Here is a 21,812-nt window from a genome sequence, read left to right on the forward strand (position 1 = left end):
GTGTTATTAGTGACTGTAAACTCAGGCATTGGGACACAGGGCAACACTGAACCCAAACTTTGCTGGCAGAGTGTTTACGTTGGGCCAGTTTGGTGAGGGCTGAGTAAGCTTTCCCAGGACTCGGGTTTTGCCGACGTAAACCATCAGGCAATCACCAACAGATTACTCTCCAACTGTTGCTGCCCAACCACTGTGACTCAAAAGTGTAAATCACGGGCAAGGTAGCCAGACTTCAGTAGGCGAACATGTCTGAAAGGAAAGTCCTCAATAAATATTATCCTCCAGATTTTGACCCGTCTAAGATTCCTAGGGCAAGATGCCCCAGAAACCGCCAGTTCACTGTGCGTTTAATGGTACCATGTAACATCAAGTGTTACACGTGTGGTGAATATATTGCCAAGGGGAAGAAATTCAACGCAAGGAAAGAGGACGTGGAAAATATGACCTATCTCGGAGTTCGGATTTACCGATTTTATATCAAGTGTCCAGGATGCCTTGCAGAAATATCTTTTCGCACAGATCCAGAGAGTACAGATTATGTTATTGAGGCTGGGGCTCATCGAAATTTTCAGGCATTAAAGCTAGCAGAAGAGCAGGCAGCAAGAGAGGAGCGAGAAGCTAAGGAGGAAATTGAATCAAATCCGATGTTACTTCTTGAAAACCGGACACAACAGTCCCAGTATGAGATGGAGGTGTTAGAATCACTCGAAGATCTTCGTGAGATGAATGATCGGCATGCGGGTATTGACCTTGGGAAGATAGCAGAGAAGTTCGAGGCTGAAAGAAAGATGACTCAGGAACAAATTGCTGAAGTTGAAAGATTAGAGGCACTGCAAGCCTTAGGTTATGAAATGGTTGATGGAAAAATGATAAAGAGAATTGCTCCTGAGGAATTGGATGATGATAAACCATTAACGAAGAAAATTAAAGTTGAGCATGATTCAAAAAGTTCAAATGTTTGTACAACAAAAGATGCAGTTGATGCAAAGAAAATTAACATGAAGTCAAGACTGGCTGGATTGATCAAGGCTAAAGTTTCACAAGAGACAGAGAAGGCAAGAACTACTGAATCTCAAGGTAAACCAGAGTCTGATGAACCTGAAGAGTCTGTATTGTCAAAGCCTGTAGAGTTGAAATTGAGAAATGTGCCTGAAAAAACAGCATTATCAGAAAAATGCCTTAAAGGTATCATATCAGCTAAGTCCACTGAAGCAAGTTCATTGCCAGAGACCGGACCAAAAGGACTCAGTGGACTGTCATTTCTTGGAGCATATTCTGATTCCGAGGAGAGTAACTGAGGCCATCAGTTATAGAATATACGTTTTTTACTTCATTTTACATGAAATTTTACTGTTTCACATACCTCCTCTTGCAGGTGAGAATAAAAATACCAGTATGCTTTTTCCTTTTGACACATCTTGAGCTAAGTCTTTCTGAAAATTTTTTGTTCTGTAAAAAGTAATGATGATTATATTGTACATATGATATATTACACAGTTTTAAAAACTGCACCGACCTTATGGGACTTATAATTAACATATTGTGCACTGACCATATGCGACATATAACTAATATATTAGTGAACCTATTTTTTAAGTAACAATTATCAGTTGATGTATGTTGTCAGTTTTTTTTTTCAAAAACGAAGTATAATGCAAGGGAAATATATTTTACCTACCAGAATATAGTTTATTTTCAAATTTCGCTCTGAGTAATATTGTTTTACATTTTTTGTGGATGCTGTTAATCATACCATAAAACTTTCATTAATATTTATGTAATAAAAATTAATGTTTATGTTAGAATTTGTTTGTCACTAGAACTCTGTACCTTTATGGATACGAAACACAGATGAAAGGCAACATGTAAATATTCCTGACTGTACCATATAACTGTACTATGTGACACTCCCATAGCATTTTAAAGTTTGCATTTATGGGTATGTTCATTGCCTGGGAATATGCATATATATATGTACATTTTATATACATATAGACTTTTTTTTAGATGGTAAAGGTATTGCCAGCCTCTGCCTTTAGGACGATACATTGCAAGTGAAAAGTGAACTTTGGCGATGCTTTACTATTGACCAGAAACTCGTCAAAGAGCTTCTCACCCCATCATCATTTCCCTCCTTCTGTAAGTAGTGTATCCTTAGGTTGCAGGATCCTTAGGAAAGGAAGTCCTGGATAACACCAGGACCCTTTTCTAGAAAGGATCCCAGGGAAGTCTTAGATATAGTAAGTGTAGACTATGTACATGTATATGTATAGCATAGAAAATTCCTGGTGCTACCTCCCCGATGCAAGAGGTGGCAATGCTGTTTCCTGTGGGGAAGGGTGGCGCCAGGAATGGATAAAGGCGAGCAAGTATGAATATGTACGTGTGTATATATGTATGTATATGTAGGGATGTATGTATATATTGTGCATATATGTACATGCATATATATATTATATATATATTATTATTATTATTATTATTATTATTATTACTTTTGTCGCTGTCTCCCGCGTTTGCGAGGTAGCGCAAGGAAACAGACGAAAGAAATGGCACAACCCACCCCCATACACATGTATATACATACACGTCCACACACGCAAATATACACACCCATACATCTCAATGTACACATATATATACACACACAGACACATATACACATGCACACAATTCACACTGCCTTTATTCATTCCCATTGCCACCTCGCCACACATGGAGTAACATCCCCCTCCCCCCTCATGTGTGCGAGGTAGCACTAGGAAAAGACAACAAAGGCCCCATTCGTTCACACTCAGTCTCTAGCTGTCATGCAATAATGCCCGAAACCACAGCTCCCTTTCCACATCCAGGCCCCACAGAATTTCCCATGGTTTACCCCAGACACTTCACATGCCCTGATTCAATCCATTGACAGCACGTCAACCCGGTATACCACATCGTTCTAATTCACACTATTCCTTGCACGCCTTTCACTCTCCTGTATGTTCAGGCCCCGATCACTCAAAATCTTTTTCACTCCATCTTTCCACCTCCAATTCGGTCTCCCAGTTCTCGTTCCCTCCACCTCTGACACATATATCCTCTTGGTCAATCTTTCCTCAGTCATTTTTTCCATGTGACCAAACCATTTCAAAACACCCTCTTCTGCTGTGTCAACCACACTCTTTTTATTACCACACATCTCTCTTACCCTATTATTACTTACTCCATCAAACCACCTCACACCACATACTGTCCTCAAACATCTCATTTCCAGCACATCCACCCTCCTCCGCACAACTCTATCCATAGCCCACGCCTCGCAACCATATAACAATGTTGGAACCACTATTCCTTCAAACATACCCATTTTTGCTTTCTGAGATAATGTTCTCGACTTCCACACATTCTTCAATGCTCCCAGAAACTTTTCACCCACTCCCCCACCCTATGATTCACTTCTACTTCCATGGTCCCATCCGCTGCCAAATCCACTCCTACATGTATGTATATACATGTGTATGTGGGTAGGTTGGGCCATTCTTTTGTCTGTTTCCTTGTGCTACCTCGCTAACGTGGGAGACAGCAACAAAACAAAATAAATAAATAAATGAATAACAATTCATAGCCCTTGGTACCATGAAATAATTACATAATCTGCCCATGTATGAGAGAAAAGACTTCCAGTGCTGCCTTTCACTCTCAGGTCCTTTCCTTTTCCTCTGTCCATTTTTAAATGTTCCTCAACCCTTCAGATTACTTCACAACATCTCTATGCAGTTTCACAATGCTATTCCAAGATCCCTGAGCAGGAGCTTCCCTTGATTAATATAACTATGTAATTCAGCACTTACTGAAAGTTCTTGGTAAAAGTATCATGATCAAAACATCAGAAAAATTAATGGATGGTTTGGTTTTACACATTGTTACCACCTTAGTATAAGAATTTAAAGAGGTCAGCATGAGAAGACTGAGAGTACACTAGATAAACCACTAAATTGATTTTGCTAAAGGGAAGCAGGAGAATAAGGTGTGAAGCATGTAGGAGAGAGAGAAATGAATTTTTAACAAAAAAAGAAAAATTTCATTATGCATGATTATGGATAAAAACAGTAAATAATCACTGGGAGAAAGGTTACAGGATTTTTTCCCCTACTATCAGCATGCCTAGTCTTTCAACCTACCATCCAATTTGCAAACATTTGTGTCATTAACATTCCCTAGGGTATATCCCAAAAATTGCACATGAGATCTCAAATTTTACCCTGTACCGCCAAAGTGATCCAAAGGAAATTTGACCCTAATTACATTAGGAAAATGCAAAGAGAAGAATCATCTCAAGTACAGAATTATGAAAATTTTGAGTTCAGAATTGGCTAAGAAACTAAAAGACCCAACGGGTGCTCTGTAACCCACTTAGGTCTGTGACATCATGGCTTAGTAATGAGGTGACAGTAAGCTGACAACCCATCCCACATAATAATCTTAGGCCACGAAAGGTCTGTCCTTGCCAACCCTACCAGTGATTTGGATACAAGGTGATCTCAATTTAAGCAAAGAATCGATCAAACAGAAGCAGTAGTTAGGGTTTGTATGCTGTAGTCAGAGCCCTGTTGAAGATCCATAAAGGAACTACCTTGTGGGATTTTGGGGATCTTCCTTGGGTAGACATCTAACTCAAAAGTTTCCTTATTATATCACCAGTACTTGAGTCGTGGGAATCTTGGGCATTAAGGTCTGTCTTTGCAACCCCAACTGATGAGAATGCATTACAAGATAATTTTAACTGCAAGACATGTTAACTAGACACTTCTGAAAAGGGCAAACGAAACAACTAAAAATTGGAGGGAGCTGTCTAGTAGAGCATCCCAGGAGTGGAGGAAGCTGTTTGGTGGAGTATCCCCTTAATGGAAAGAGTTCTGTGGTGGAGCAACCTAGTTGTGAAGGGAGCTATCTGGTGGAGCATCCCAGTTGCTGAGGATGCTCTTTGGTGGAGCATCCCAGTAGTGGAAGGAGCTGTATAGTGGAGCTTCCCAGTAATGAAAGAAGCACTCTGGCAGACCATCCCAGAAAGAAATTACTCTCAATTGGTTTAAGTGCTGTCACAGTATGACACCATTCATTTTTTTTTTTTTTTTATGTTGAAGGCTCCAATCACAGACAAAAGTCCCCATATACAAGAAATTGTGAAATATACAGGAAATTGTGAAATGGAAAAAGAAAAGACAAGGGGAAATATCTACAGATTTTTGAGAAATTCAAAAACCTGTCTTTTGAAATGTGCCAGGTCATAGTTATTGGGAAAGACAGAGGGTTTCAAAGTGTAACAAAAGAAGCAAGTATCAAATGGCCCATGCCAGCATAACATTTGGAATGGTTTGTGTGAGAGCTTCAAAGACCTAGTCCATTCACAGAACATTCAGTTATAAAAATATTTTTCATTAAAATAGTACAAAAATAAACAACGACATTGTGTAGGTAGGCTCAAAAGCAAAGGCTTCTAGTCACTCTTGTATTTGAAAATGAAAAAGTCTTTTAAAACAAAATCTCCCTAAGATCAACAAAAGTTCTCTACAATACATATATCATTAAAAACAAAAATAAAACTTTATTAAAGTATTACAGACTCATGATTAACTGGTTAACCCAAATGACACAGTGCACTAACATTCATCTTGGAGCTCTTACAAGAGTAAAATAAAAGCACTCTGTTCATTCTATGAAACACGGACAAAAGAGAGGGAAACAGATCTAAATCTCTAAAGTTCAGATGCTATAGTTAAGAAGTGAAAAATCTAATGGTAGAGGTCAACAAGTTCACACAAAATAATGTTGAGGAATGGATCAGGTAACTGTGGCTGTTGAAAAAATATGGACAAGTATAAGCTGGTCTCAGGTATTATAGAGGACAGGAAGGTGAAGCCTTCTTTATACACCATATTTTAGGGAAGGAATGATCTTCCTTAGAGATCTTGTTCTTTCAAATGCTCATGGGGTTCTGTCCAAAGGAAAATTTTTATAATTATCTAGCTGTAGTTATTGTATAGCAGTCAACGTAAACATTCCAACAATTCTATAGCTGAACTGCCAGTATGTTGACCTTGACCCTTCAACATCCTACAGAAATTTGCTAATAAGGTAACAAGAATAAAGTGTTTTAATATTTGATTTTTATTATATTCTTCCCCAAAGCCATTTAACACAAGAATATTTGTGGACCTGATAATGTGAAACTAGTTTATCATTTTATTTTCATTTATATATCTCTTTCGCAGATCCAATAAACATAAAAATATTCATTGTTCTTACCATAGGTTGAATAAGATTTTACAATCATTTAAGATACTGAACAGTCCTTCATTATAATCAAAAGCAAATTGTATGCTAACATGATGCTGATCTGGATATACTGCAATTATCAATATGGGGGAAAACACTCATGAACACATTCTCTGTACTCTATTTTATGCTGTGTGTCAGTTAGGCACTATCACTTTTGCATTTTTGATTCCTGCAAGTCAGTTATGCCTCATTAATGTGCTATGTGGTATGTCAACTAACAGTGCTAGAGACGGGAACGTTTAGCTGGAACCTCCAACTCTTCATCCTCTTCATCCATGCTGGATCTGTAGAAAACAGAGAGGAAGATGAATGTTTATAATCACCAAGAAAGAAGCTAATGTATTTTAAGCAGAGGTTTGTTTTAGCAGGTTAAGCCAAAAACAAAGACTTTTTAGCTGTTTCAATTTTCTTTATAACACCTGTATATGAAAATAAACTACCTACTGGTACAGTAACTGCTATATCATGAATCGATTAAATTTGGTAAAAAGTACTTGGGCTGACATGCTAATTCTAGGGAATATGAAAATACAATAATTTTTTTCTTGGCTTGAATCATGCTTTAAGGTAGCACATGTCCTTACTGAGCATGAATAAATGAGACTCTAAATAAGTTGTGTGAACTCAATGCACCTGTATGATTTTGCAGATAAATTTCCTAATGTTAATCTGTATGTTCCTTTCAACTTGCACTTTTTAATATCATATAACGTACCAGTCTACTTTATCTCCTATTTCTAAATGCACTTTTCAGACAACAAACTCTCAAAATAATTTCAAGAGAACAATTGTGTAACTGATAAGTAATCATCAATATATATATAACAGAAATTCACAAGCACAGAGAAAATAAATCCATAAGAAATGTTAAAAATCTTATTCATGAACTAACAAAAAGGTTCCACATAATATATGTCTGGTAAATAATTATACATAAAAATGAGTTCTTTTATCATTTGAAATGAAAATGATTATAGTCCTTCTAGGAAGTCATTTACATAGATTATCAGGGCCCCTAAGAGGTACATGCAACATGCATGTCTTCCCTAACATTCAGATAGTTCTGACTGCCAGGAAGTCCTGTTTCCTCACCAACATCCTCTGTTGTAGAGTGCCAAATGCCTTCTGGATGTCCAAGAACACAAAATCCACCTGGTCGTCAACTTTATGAAAGCCAAACTCACTTTATCCTATAATAGATTTGCTGCACAACTTTTTTCCTCTTTGAACGTGTTACCTTTTACCTTTTACTTTTTTTTTCTTCTTCTTTGCAAGTAAGCATTCATTTGCTTCCTGATTAGTATTTACCAAACCTCACTCTTGGTCATTAGTTTAGTATATTTTCCACATAGACTTTCTTAGAAGAAAAATATGACGCTCTTTTCTGTTTCCTTAGCAATTATTTTTTTTTTCTACATTTCAAGTGGCCAGATAAGAAATTAAAGATTTGCACTTTGTAGATGTCAAGGGCTAGACAAAAGTTAAGAAAGCAAAGACTCCCATTCACTCAAATACTCTGGAGATGTGGGCTACAACAGAAGTTCAAACAAAATCCCTGAGAGAGGAGTGTGACATAAGACAAATCACCAGTATACCTGGCATTATGAAATCCACACTGGTGATCAGAAAGAAGAAAATGGGATTCAAAGCCCTCAAGAAAAAAGTTTCAAAGACTGGAGATAGCAGAAGTGTGAGCTATACAGTGATAGATGGAGGGATTAGAGTGGTCATCTCTTCAATGTTTTATGTGATGAAACTCAAAATCTGCAGGGAATGAAAAAGAAAAACTAAAGAAATGGCTTAAACTGTTCCAGATGAACCCAATATAAACAGCTATGCAATTTATGTGGCTGATGAGATCAACAGTATTGTGAAACAATCAGCACACATGGTGAGCACTGTATGCTAGCCGTACCTCATAGCAAAATCTCTCAGTACTACTAGGAAGGTACTACTTCCCCATTTCCTGTACTTATTTCTAGCTATTGTACTTCCCACATATCACCTATATCACTTTTTCTTTTGACATCTGAACAATAACCCTTCTCTCTGACCTCTTTGCATTTCCAAATACTTATAACCAAACCTCTTATTTTTGACCATAAGTTCTCTTTCCATTTCCTTTCTGCACAATAATTTTTAAAGATAATTATAGAGTACAACGAACCTATGGCCCTAGTCCCCAGGATCATGGGATACTAAGAATCTTCAGGTATCTGACTGACTCTACTGCCGGTGAGAGGGAGGGCTCAGACAGTATTAGTACTTGCCCCTTCCATGATCTTTTCTTTTCTGATAGACCTGCCCCTTTTTCTATTCACTGTACCAACACTCATGGTCTCTAGTAACCTCTCTTCTGTTTAACACCACTTGTCTAGTACCTCTCCTAATATCTTACTTCTCTCTGAGACCCAATTATGTTCTCATTAGTTCCTTTTGCATATCCAACTATAATCTCTACTCACAATTATTGTTCAAAGGTGGTATCTGTGCTTATTTCAACAGCAATATGGGTTCCTATTTAGGTGTTGAAATTTCATCTTCTGAACAGATGCTTAATTTATACAAAGGATTGATCCGTCTTTGTATGGAGTACTGCTCTCAAATCTGGGTTGGTTCTGGCTTTGCATTCTTGACAGGCTAATTCAGAACTTGATCCACTTGCCTCATTCCACATTGTTGGTACTCTTTCCCTCTTCTGTAGGTATTAATTTGGTTTTTGCTTCAGAGAGCTGGTTGCATCACAGTGTACCCCCACCACCAGCTGCACCATGCAATACTCGGCAAGCTGCTGTGTCACCTGATAACTGTGTAGCTGTTAGGAACTCAAGGATGGGTAGTTTTGATAACTGTTTCTTTCCCTACACCTTGAAGCTTTGGAATTCTCTACCCCCTCATATCTTTCCCAATGTCTATGACCCGGCATATTTTAAGACAAGTTTTTTGCTTCCTCCAAAATTCAGATACATTCCCTTGTCTCTTCTTTTTTCCTTTTCATTAATCACTCTATACATCAAGACCCAGCCTTGATGTGGATTTTTGTCCATGACTGAAGCCTCCTATGTAAAAAAAAAAAAAAAAATCCATCATAACTTACAGAACCTCCCACAATACTGTTGTGTATTCTGTGGAATTCTACTTCCCATTTTAGATTTTCAAAAAAAAAAAAAATTTGACTGTAGAATCACTCTATATTTCCTCTTGGTTCAGGTTTTCTCTCTGATTTCAATGTTAATTCTTCACTAACTACAGTGTCAGCCACCACATATTTCCAAAGGCAGTCCACAGCGAAGGTTTAGGGTATGAGCATGTGATGCTCTCAGGGTGGAATCATAGTATGTTTGATCGTTGAAACAATTGCTTCTATGTGAGCAAAAGCAACCTGCCTCAGTGTGCCTCAAGCTGTCTTAATGGAATGATGTTCTGTCTTTACTGTTCAGGACTGCCTCTCCATTTTGGGAATATTGCTTCTGGGAGCTGTATTTCTTCCACCTGCACCTCAAGATGCTTAGCTCTTACCTTTCTTAGGAGTAGAAAGCATGAATTCTCACCTGGAAGCAAGAAAATGTGGGTCCATGAGATTTCCTTGTGTATTGGGTGCTCAGAACATACAATCAGGAGACTGCTTTCTGCAACAACTCATCAATGCCTCACCTCATTCAGGAGATCAAGACCCTGTGAACTCTAGACATGGACCTACAATTATTCAGGAACCTGTACAATTCCATGCCCATATGTCTGCAGATGGTAATCAAGGCCACAGGAGAGATAAAGTAATGAAATGTGTGACATTACCTTTGAAAATGTATAGATAGGTGGACAGGTTGTTTGTGGATACTGTACATAATCAAATGAGTAATGCATGGTTACTCTTCCCAAAAGTCTGATATTTTCAGGCAATTGGAAAAGAGAATGAAATTGATTTTCGGATGATGCATCAGCCCTTCAAACTATTGGGAGTGCAGTGACTTATTAGAACTTAAAGTTTTTCAGGGTATTTTCTGAAAATTAATATCATGATTCTCTTCATGCATTTTGTTCTAAGATTATTTTGTACTTAGAATCTCCATTATTAGAGCTTTCCTAACTACAAGTTTTCTTGCAGCCTCCTTCTCTGTATAAACTATACCTTCAATATCTCTTTCATATATTTAAACTAGTTCATCAGATCTTTTCTGATGATTGTGTGCTATCAAAACCTGTATTAAATTTTCTTCCAATTGTTAATTTTCCTATTACGTCTCCAAAACTAATAATATCTGGTCTGTAAACTCTAGGTTCTTACCTTTAACCACAAACCCATCTCTTTGTAGTCTCAGCACAACTCTTTTAATGCAGTATATAATATTCCTTTCTTCAGACGAGTGTTGTAGGTGACCGCTCTCTAGTCTATCCTTCTCTTTTTTAACCTTTTAGCTTTTTTCTCCCCTTGATATGTTTTTCTTTTTGTAAAGAATACCCTTCTGTATTCTTTATGATCAACAAGTTTCTCTGCCTGCTTTAACACCACCTATCACACTCCAAGCTGAAAGTAACCCTAACAAGCTTTCCCTTTTGTCATAACTGTTTCCTTTTCCTTTGTTTACAGATTTTGCATCTCCCATGTCTGTTACATCTATCAGTTTCACTAACCATTTCTTTCCTTCAATGCCCTTTCCGGTTTTGACTAGATAAGGGCATCGTACTGTGGGAAGAAATTGGGATTTAAATGTGTTAATTATGTCAACTCTCTCCAAATGAAAAATTGTCAATCTAAAATAAAAGAAACAATAAACAAGACAAAACAGATCAAGCAAATGAAGATGGAGCAAATTTTGAAGCTGGAGAAAAATGTGGTGTGAGACAAATGTATTAGTGAAGTGGGTTATTTGTTGAAGGAAGAGTTAAAAAGATTTTAGGTTGAAAGAATGAATAAAACAAGACAGGAACCAGAGGAATACCACCAGTGTGAGGGAAAGGAGAGACTAATTAACAACACTGGAAAATGGACTAACCAAAAAAAGTTGGTAATTAAGAACAAAATGGGGGATAAAAGCCAAATGAAGGTAGCTTGGAGCTTAAAGCTCTGTGCTAGTCCTTATCAGAAGCTTCAAAAAAACATGCAGCTGGTGAGAAAGGAAACTGTGAGTCAATATTCTTTAAAGGAATGAAATCTAAGCAGATATTCAAAATATACGAAATAGTAAAAAAATAGCGATGATAACTGGAAGGAACAAAATGGTCAACCATTTTCAAGGAGGGCATTACAAATTCAAAGGTGAACAAACATAGGATCTAGCTCAAAGCCACACTCCTTCAAGACACAAGGAGGCATGTCATTAAGATTCATTCACCCTGATCATATCCAAAAGGATAAGTGATTTATAAACTTCACAAAAAGTAATCATAAAAGGGGTTACATGATTAGGAATATATAGTAATAAAGTGCTGGTCTTGCATTCTTTCTCATTAAAACTATGCTACTAAGTTAAACTGAATATTTTCTTACATATGCTTTTTACTTTAACTCTTCCCTTAAAACTATTTCTCAACCTCATTTTTTCTTTTCTTTTTTTCATTTAGGCTGGGCATCACTCAGCAACTTAAAACTGTGACCTGAGTCTTTGACTCAAAGAATGGAAGTAAATCAGGTGAAGAAATGTCAGAATTAACCAAGGTGGAATGAAAGGAACAGAGGGGACCAAAAAAGGTGGCTATATCCGGAGGGGAAACAAGAGAAGTGCAGGATCATTTTTTTTCTGTTGTTCTTGCTCTATGTAAACAATTCATCAGGACTACATTCATACTAGAATATATTAGCAACTGATACCACAGTCGTAAGAGAAGTAAGGAATGACCAGGATTGCATCTGCTTAAAAAAGGAACTCAATTAAACTGATGAGTTGGTCAGATGCATGGTTTATGAAGCTCAACTCAAAAAAACACAAAGGAATGAAGACAAGACACAGTTAGGGAAGGCTTACATATGACTTCAGTCTGGCAAGAAACAAATTAAAATAAATTGTGTAAAACTTGGTGTCAGCAATATACTCAACCAAACAGCAAGACATATGTTGTGAGAATTTGAAGGAGCCAAATTACCTGTTGGTTAATACCTGTATCAAAATTTCCTTTAATTACAAGAACATAAGACTGTTTACACCTAATATCATGCCTAAATTAGGGTTTGCAACATAACTTTAGTTACTGCACCTAAAAAACTAAGACAACCAAATAAAATAATATCCAGAAGTGAAAGACCACAAAGACAGTACCTAAAATAAGAGCTTTAAGTCTCAGGGAGAGGTTAGATGTTATAAATCTGCTCAAAAAAAGGAGAATCTAGAAAGACTTGAATACCATTTCTAAGTTTAGGAAGATATGAATACCATTTTTAAGTTTCTTAATCAAAATGACAATGTCCACAGTTAGCACTTTTTTGAAAGATGCATAGAGAGAATAATGAGAGAGCATAGCAAAAACCTGTAAAAAATATATGAGGCAGTATTTCTATAACAATGGAATTAGGAGGAATGGAATCAGCCAAGTGATGAGAATGAGAATATAGAGTTTAAAGAAATTTAAAAAGTTGTGTGACAGGAAAGATGATTTAGGGATGGAGCTCCACAAGTATAAAACTACCTTCCTGAATTATACAATACACAATTACAAGCAGATCCCCAGAAAGAAAACTGCAAAATGTAAACACACAGGCCATATAATGGAAACTGAAGAACAAGCAGAGCAGAGTAGGGTTTTTGTATCTATTTGTTCAAATCTGGTCTTTGGCTTGTGATGAGCCTTTTTGCTGTAAAGGAGATGCTGGTGAGTGGTGATCACATATGGTAATCCTGTCCTTGGGGACTGATGGTGGGTCTATGAACAAGTTGTTATTGAGATATCAACTAAAACACAAGGATACCTGCACCTTCTCATCTTAATTTCTCAATGGCTGACTCCTGTCAGGTAAGTGTTTAACATAAAATGTATACGTTACATATAACAGAATTACCAAGTATTGGCAAATATTATGAAATTACATAAAGCGAACTGAAAAGGCAAGTTCATGTTAACACTTCGTCTGATTATAGATGTCACCAACAGCTGATCATTTCCCAAATACTATATTGTTCATTACTTACTCTCTTCCTGTTATGTTCATTGCTTATTCTCTTAGTTCAAAGCACATGAAGATCATCATACAAGGATTTGAGTTTTGAAGTTATCTGAAAACAAACCCTTTTACATGGTTACTGACATGTCATGACCAACTAAACCCTAATCGTAGTAACCTCCTATATGCTACACACACACACACACACACACACACACACACAGGTAGCGCAAGGAAACAGACGAAAGAATGACCCAACCCACCCACATACACATGTATATACATACACGTCCACACACGCAAATATACATACCTATACATCTCAATGTACACATATATATACACACACAGACATATACATATATACACATGTACATAATTCATAGTCTGCCTTTATTCATTCCCATCGCCACCTCGCCACACATGGAATAACAACCCCCTCCCCCCTCATGTGTGCAAGGTAGCACTACAAAAAGACAACAAAGGCCCCATTCATTCACACTCAGTCTCTATCTGTCATGTAATAATGCACCGAAACCACAGCTCCCTTTCCACATCTAGGCCTACAAAACTTTCCTTGGTTTACCCCAGATGCTTCACATGCCCTTGTTCAATCCATTGACAGCACATCAACTCCAGTATACCACATCGGTCCAATTCAATCTATTCCTTGCACGCCTTTCACCCTCCTGCATGTTCAGGCCCCGATCGCTCAAAATCTTTTTTGCTCCATCCTTCCGTCTCCAATTTGGTCTTCTACTTCTCCTCATTCCCTCCACCTCTGACACATATATCCTCTTTGTCAATCTTTCCTCACTCATTCTCTCCATGTGACCAAACCATTACAATACACTCTCTTATGCTCTCTCAACCAAACTCGTTTTATTACCACACATCTCTCTTACCCTATCATTACTTACTTGATCAAACCACTTCACACCACATATTGTCCTTAAACATCTCATTTCCAACACATCCACCCTCCTCCACACAACCCTATCTACAGCCCATGCCTCAAAACCATATAACATTGTTGGAACCACTATTCCTTCAAACATACCCATTTTTGCTTTCCGAGATAATGTTCTCGCCTTTCATTCATTCTTAAACGCTCCCAGAACTTTTGCCCCCCCACCCTGTGACTCACTTCCACTTCCACAGTTCTATCCGCTGCCAAATCCACTCCCAGATATCTAAAATACTTCACTTCCCCCAGTTTTTCTCCATTCAAACTTACCTCCCAATTGAATTGTTCCTCAACCCTACTGTACCTAATAATCTCGCTCTTATTCACATTTACTCTCAGCTTTCTTCTGTTACACACTTTACCAAACTCAATCACCAGCTTCTGCAGTTTCTCACCCGAATCAGCCACCAGCGCTGCATCATCAGCGAACAACAACTGACTCACTTCCCAAGCCCTCTCATCCACAACAGACTGCATACTTGCCCCTCTCCCCTAAACTCTAGCATTCACCTCCCTAACAACCCCAAACATAAACAAATTAAGCAACCATAGAGACATCACACACCCATGCCACAAACTGCCATTCACTAAGAACCAATCACTTTCCTCTCTTCCTACTCGTACACATGCCTTACATCCTTGATAAAAACTTTTCACTGCTTCCAGCAACTTGCCTCCCACACCATATATTCTTAATACCTTCCACAGAGCATCTCTATCAACTCTATCATATGCCTTCTCCAGATCCATAAATGCTACATACAAATCCATTTGTTTTTCTAAGTATTTCTCACATACAAAAAGCAAACACCTGATCCACACATCCTCTACCACATCTGAAACTGCACTGCTCTTCCCCAATCTGATGCTCTGTACATGCCTTCATCCTCTCAATCAATACGCTCCCATACAATTTCCCAGGAATACTCAACAAACTTAGACCTCTGTAATTTGAACACTCACCTTTATCCCCTTTGCCTTTGTACAATGGCATTATGCATGCATTCCGCCAATTTTCAGGCATTTCACCATACATACATTGAATATCCTCACCAACCAGTCAAAACACAGTCACCCCCTTTTTAAACAAATTCCACTGCAATACCATCCAAACCTGCCGCCTTGCCAACTTCCATCTTCCGCAAAGCTTTCACTACCTCTTCTCTGTTTACCAAATCATTCTCCCTGACCCTCCACTTTGCACAACACCTCAACCTTATCTCTGCCACTCTATCATCTAAAACATTCAACAAACCTTCAAAATACCCCCTGGGGATGGGGAAGAATGAATACTTCCCATGTTTTCCCTGCATGTCAGAGAAGGCGATTAAAAGGGGAGGGAACAGAAGGCTGGAAAGCCTTCCCTCTCGTTTTTGATAAATATGTATCCCTCTTTTACAAGTACCCAAGAAGAATTATGGCTTATAAAATCACATGTTATCCCTGGGGATAGGGGAGAAAGAATACTTCCCATGTATTCCCTGCGTGTCATAGAAGGCGACTAAAAGGGGAGGGAGCGGGGGGGCTGGAAATCCTCCCATCTCGTTTTTTTTTAATTTTCCAAAAGAAGGAACAGAGAAGGGGGCTAGGTGAGGATATTCTCCCAAAGGCCCAGTCCTCTGTTCTTAACGCTACCTCGCTAACGTGGAAAATGGCAAATAGTTTGAAAAAAAAAATATATATATATATATGTTTATTATACTTTGTCGCTGTCTCCTGCGTTAGCAAGGTAGTGCAAGGAAACAGACGAAAGAATGGCCCAACCAACCCACATACACATGTATATACATACACGTCCACACACGCACATATACATACCTATACATCTCAACGTATACATATATATACACACACTGACATATACATATATACACATGTACATAATTCGTACTGTCTGCCCTTATTCATTCCCGTCGCCACACATGAAATAACAACCCCCTCCCCCCCAGCATGTGCACGAGGTAGCGCTAGGGATAGGGGAGAAAGAATACTTCCCATGTAGTCCCTGCAAGTCGTAGAAGCGACTAAAATGGGAGGGAGTGGGGGGGGGTGGAAATCCTCCCCTCCTGTTTTTAATTTTCCTCAAGAAGGTACAGAGAAGGGGCCAAGTGAGGATTTCCCTCAAAGGCTCAGTCCTCTGTTCTTAATGCTACCTCGCTAATGCGGGAAATGGCAAATAGTATGAAAAAAAATGTATGTATATATAATATATATTATTTACTTATCATACTTGATTGCCGTTTCCCAGATCATCGAGGTAGCACCAGGAGACAAACGAAGAATGTCCCATGCACTCATATACACAAATATATACATAAACGCTCATACACACACATATATGTATATTATTTATTTTATTATCTTATTTTGCTTTGTCGCTGTCTCCCGCGTTTGCGAGGTAGCGCAAGGAAACAGACGAAAGAAATGGCACAACCCACCCCCATACACAATGTACACACACACACACCCACACATGCAAATATACATACCTATACATCTCAATGTACACATATATATACACACACAGACACATACATATATACCCATGTACACAATTCACACTGCCTACCCCTATTCATTCCCATTGCCACCTCGCCACCTCGCCACACATGGAATACCATCCCCCTCCCCCCTCATGTGTGCGAGGTAGCACTATGAAAAGACAACAAAGGCCCCATTCGTTCACACTCAGTCTCCAGCTGTCAAGCAATAATGCCCGAAACCACAGCTCCCTTTCCACATCCAGGCCCCACACAACTTTCCATGGTTTACCTATACCTATACCTATGTATACATACATATATACATATATTTTTTTTTTTTTTTTGCTTTGTCGCTGTCTCCCGCGTTTGCAAGGTAGCGCAAGGAAACAGACGAAAGAAATGGCCCAACCCACCCCCATACACATGTATATACATACGTCCACACACGCAAATATACATACCTACACAGCTTTCCATGGTTTACCCCAGACGCTTCACATGCCTTGATTCAATCCACTGACAGCACGTCAACCCCGGTATACCACATCGCTCCAATTCACTCTATTCCTTGCCCTCCTTTCACCCTCCTGCATGTTCAGGCCCCGATCACACAAAATCTTCTTCACTCCATCTTTCCACCTCCAATTTGGTCTCCCTCTTCTCCTCGTTCCCTCCACCTCCGACACATATATCCTCTTGGTCAATCTTTCCTCACTCATTCTCTCCATGTGCCCAATCCATTTCAAAACACCCTCTTCTGCTCTCTCAACCACGCTCTTTTTATTTCCACACATCTCTTTTACCCTTACGTTACTTACTCGATCAAACCACCTCACACCACACATTGTCCTCAAACATCTCATTTCCAGCACATCCATCCTCCTGCGCACAACTCTATCCATAGCCCACGCCTCGCAACCATACAACATTGTTGGAACACTATTCCTTCAAACATACCTGTTTTTGCTTTCCGAGATAATGTTCTCGACTTCCACACATTCTTCAAGGCTCCCAGAATTTTCGCCCCCTCCCCCACCCTATGATCCACTTCCGCTTCCATGGTTCCATCCGCTGCCAGATCCACTCCCAGATATCTAAAACACTTCACTTCCTCCAGTTTTTCTCCATTCAAACTCACCTCCCAATTGACTTGACCCTCAACCCTACTGTACCTAATAACCTTGCTCTTATTCACATTTACTCTTAACTTTCTTCTTTCACACACTTTACCAAACTCAGTCACCAGCTTCTGCAGTTTCTCACATGAATCAGCCACCAGCGCTGTATCATCAGCGAACAACAACTGACTCACTTCCCAAGCTCTCTCATCCCCAACAGACTTCATACTTGCCCCTCTTTCCAAAACTCTTGCATTCACCTCCCTAACAACCCCATCCATAAACAAATTAAACAACCATGGAGACATCACACACCCCTGCCGCAAACCTACATTCACTGAGAACCAATCACTTTCCTCTCTTCCTACACGTACACATGCCTTACATCCTCGATAAAAACTTTTCACTGCTTCTAACAACTTGCCTCCCACACCATATATTCTTAATACCTTCCACAGAGCATCTCTATCAACTCTATCATATGCCTTCTCCAGATCCATAAATGCTACATACAAATCCATTTGCTTTTCTAAGTATTTCTCACATACATTCTTCAAAGCAAACACCTGATCCACACATCCTCTACCACTTCTGAAACCACACTGCTCTTCCCCAATCTGATGCTCTGTACATGCCTTCACCCTCTCAATCAATACCCTCCCATATAATTTACCAGGAATACTCAACAAACTTATACCTCTGTAATTTGAGCACTCACTCTTACCCCCTTTGCCTTTGTACAATGGCACTATGCACGCATTCCGCCAATCCTCAGGCACCTCACCATGAGTCATACATACATTAAATAACCTTACCAACCAATCAACAATACAGTCACCCCCTTTTTTAATAAATTCCACTGCAATACCATCCAAACCTGCTGCCTTGCCGGCTTTCATCTTCCGCAAAGCTTTTACTACCTCTTGTCTGTTTACCAAATCATTTTCCCTAACCCTCTCACTTTGCACACCACCTCGACCAAAACACCCTATATCTGCCACTCTATCATCAAACACATTCAACAAACCTTCAAAATACTCACTCCATCTCCTTCTCACATCACCACTACTTGTTATCACCTCCCCATTTGCGCCCTTCACGGAAGTTCCCATTTGCTCCCTTGTCTTACGCACTTTATTTACCTCCTTCCAGAACATCTTTTTATTCTCCCTAAAATTTAATGATACTCTCTCACCCCAACTCTCATTTGCCCTTTTTTTCACCTCTTGCACCTTTCTCTTGACCTCCTGTCTCTTTCTTTTATACATCTCCCACTCAATTGCATTTTTTCCCTGCAAATATCGTCCAAATGCCTCTCTCTTCTCTTTCACTAATACTCTTACTTCTTCATCCCACCACTCACTACCCTTTCTAATCAACCCACCTCCCACTCTTCTCATGCCACAAGCATCTTTTGCGCGATCCATCACTGATTCCCTAAATACATCCCATTCCTCCCCCACTCCCCTTACTTCCATTGTTCTCACCTTTTTCCATTCTGTACTCATATATACATATATATATATGTACACATATACATACTTATACACAGACAGACATATATACACATGTACATATTCATAATTGCTTGCTTTCATCCATTCCTGGCGCTACTTTACCCCACAGGAAACAGTATCGCTTCCCCCTGCTTCACGAAGTCAAAAAAGGCTACATTCGTTCACAGTCAGTCTCTAGCTGTTATGTGTAATGCACCGAAAACACAGCTCCCTAACCACATCCAGGCCCCACAGACCTTTCCATGGTTTATCCCAGATGTTTCACATGACTAAGTCCATAAAAATTATCAAAACCAACGTTTATTCTTATCAACTAAGAGTTAAGTATTTGTAGTTTAAGAAAAACACCATTTACCAAATTAGTTGATCTTAAGTAAGGCCTATGTGGGTGAAGTGGGGGCACAAATTGGGTGCCACAGGCATGTCGAGTCACAGCAAATGGAGTACAACTGCCCATCTTGATCAGCATTTGGTCAACAAAGCCTCTACAAAACTCCAGTGGCTCATTCTTTGTTTGGGTTGTCATCTATGGCCAATCTACAGTGCTTTGATCACAGACAGTAGCACTAATAAGGTTAGAGCTTACATTATTCATCCCTTGCCAATTTCTTAATCTATTTGACAGAACATCAAAATATCACCATCCCCCTTGCTGGGCTCTAGAATACTTTTGTTTCATGCCTTTCTCATCTAATCCATATTGTTTTTATGTGCTTGATTCTCTGTTTCTTCCATACTGTAAAGCTTCTAGTCCTAGAATATTTTCCTTAATTTCCATTTGATACAAAGCATAAATAATCATACATCTTTTTGCTTCCAGATTGTACAACTGAAGTCCTTTTGATCTTTCATGATAGTCCATTTATTCCATTCTTTCAATATTGGAGGTAAAGCATTTCTGAAGTCTTTTCCAACTTGTTAATCTCAATATGTTTTGTTGATAAAAAAACAAGCAGTTTTCAATTATCCCTCTTATACAGATAGTGATCATCTCCAGTACTTAAAAGTTCTCATCATGCATTACCTGATTCATTAACATAATCTTTTTTTTCAGAGTAGTTTTTAAATTTCAAATATTCAAATTGATAACTTCTAGATATTGAAAATTTTTAAACTCTCCACCTCACTTCCTACTGGAAACTTTTAGGGTGATACCATTACACAGTTAATCCTTCCAATATTTTTTAGATCGTCTCTCAAAAAATTTCTATCGGTTCTCTGCTGCTCAGTTATATATTACAGTACATTTCAAATTTATGCATTTTCTCTAGGACTTTAAATTACATCATTTTACTATCTCTAAGAGTGCTTATTGCATATCCCCTAACTGGTTTCTTTTCTGTTACCAGGCTCCACCTGTAAATGGTTTCATCATGAGTGGGAAGTCACTTTTGGCATGTCTGTATCGTGTCCATGAACAGAAAGGTGTCATCTTGTTGAGAAACTTTCTACGCCAAAGGAGTTCATCATTTCCCTGCTTTTGCACAGAGTGCAGCCATGAAGCTGCAAAAGACTTATACTTAGGGTCCGGAGTTGTATAACTAATTACTTATCAGTGCAATAGGGGAGAGAATACTTCACTTGAAGGGCCCCATCCATTGAACTATCTTTACCATTATACAACTTTTAAACTACTGTATGAATTCAAATTTTCATCACCAAGCTTACCTAATTTATCCACACCTCTGAATCCATATGAGAACTTCTTTACAGCTTTATGAAAAATGACCTCAGTTGCCATTTCTTTATATCTTTGAGGGAAATATTCGCAGTTGTTATTGACAAATAAGTTAACAAATTTGAAGGTTACAATAAACTGTTTTAGCTCTCTGTCATAATCTTATTGCATGTTTACCTAGTTAAGGAGCATCCATGCTGCCACCATAGGCCCTCCCTCTCCACTCAACAACCACCCTCACTAACAAAGAGGCAGGTATATTATTATTCTTTAAAACAACATCCTATAAACATATTCTGTAGGGGGATTTTTTTTTTTTTTTGCTTTGTCGCTGTCTCCTGCGTTAGCAAGGTAGTGCAAGGAAACAGACGAAAGAATGGCCCAACCAACCCACATACACATGTATATACATGCACGTCCACACACGCAAATATACATACCTACACAGCTTTCCATGGTTTACCCCAGACGCTTCACATGCCTTGATTCAATCCACTGACAGCACGTCAACCCCTGTATACCACATCGCTCCAATTCACTCTATTCCTTGCCCTCCTTTCACCCTCCTGCATGTTCAGGCCCCGATCGCTCAAAATCTTTTTTGCTCCATCCTTCCGTCTCCAATTTGGTCT

At 38.8% G+C, this 21,812-nt stretch overlaps 2 protein-coding genes across 2 annotated transcripts in view; one reads left to right on the forward strand and one right to left on the reverse strand.

Moving 5' to 3' along the window:
* Nucleotides 1-57: 57 nt before the first annotated feature.
* Nucleotides 58-21,337, forward strand: LOC139755348 (splicing factor YJU2). Its single transcript, XM_071673517.1, has 3 exons — nt 58-1,375; nt 20,323-20,389; nt 20,852-21,337. The coding sequence occupies exon 1, from the start codon at nt 246-248 to the stop codon at nt 1,296-1,298; it is 1,053 nt and encodes a 350-aa protein (XP_071529618.1). The 5' UTR covers nt 58-245; the 3' UTR covers nt 1,299-1,375; nt 20,323-20,389; nt 20,852-21,337.
* Nucleotides 6,138-21,812, reverse strand: part of LOC139755347 (tyrosine-protein phosphatase non-receptor type 2-like) — a 109,408-nt gene continuing 93,733 nt past the window's right edge. The window contains exon 10 of the mRNA XM_071673516.1: nt 6,138-6,608. Within this exon, the coding sequence (XP_071529617.1) occupies nt 6,548-6,608 (61 nt within the window). The 3' untranslated portion in view covers nt 6,138-6,547. The remainder of the gene's footprint in view (nt 6,609-21,812) is intronic.

This window comes from Panulirus ornatus, chromosome 19 (genome assembly GCF_036320965.1).
Source record: "Panulirus ornatus isolate Po-2019 chromosome 19, ASM3632096v1, whole genome shotgun sequence".
Classification (NCBI taxonomy): Eukaryota; Metazoa; Arthropoda; class Malacostraca; order Decapoda; family Palinuridae; genus Panulirus; species Panulirus ornatus.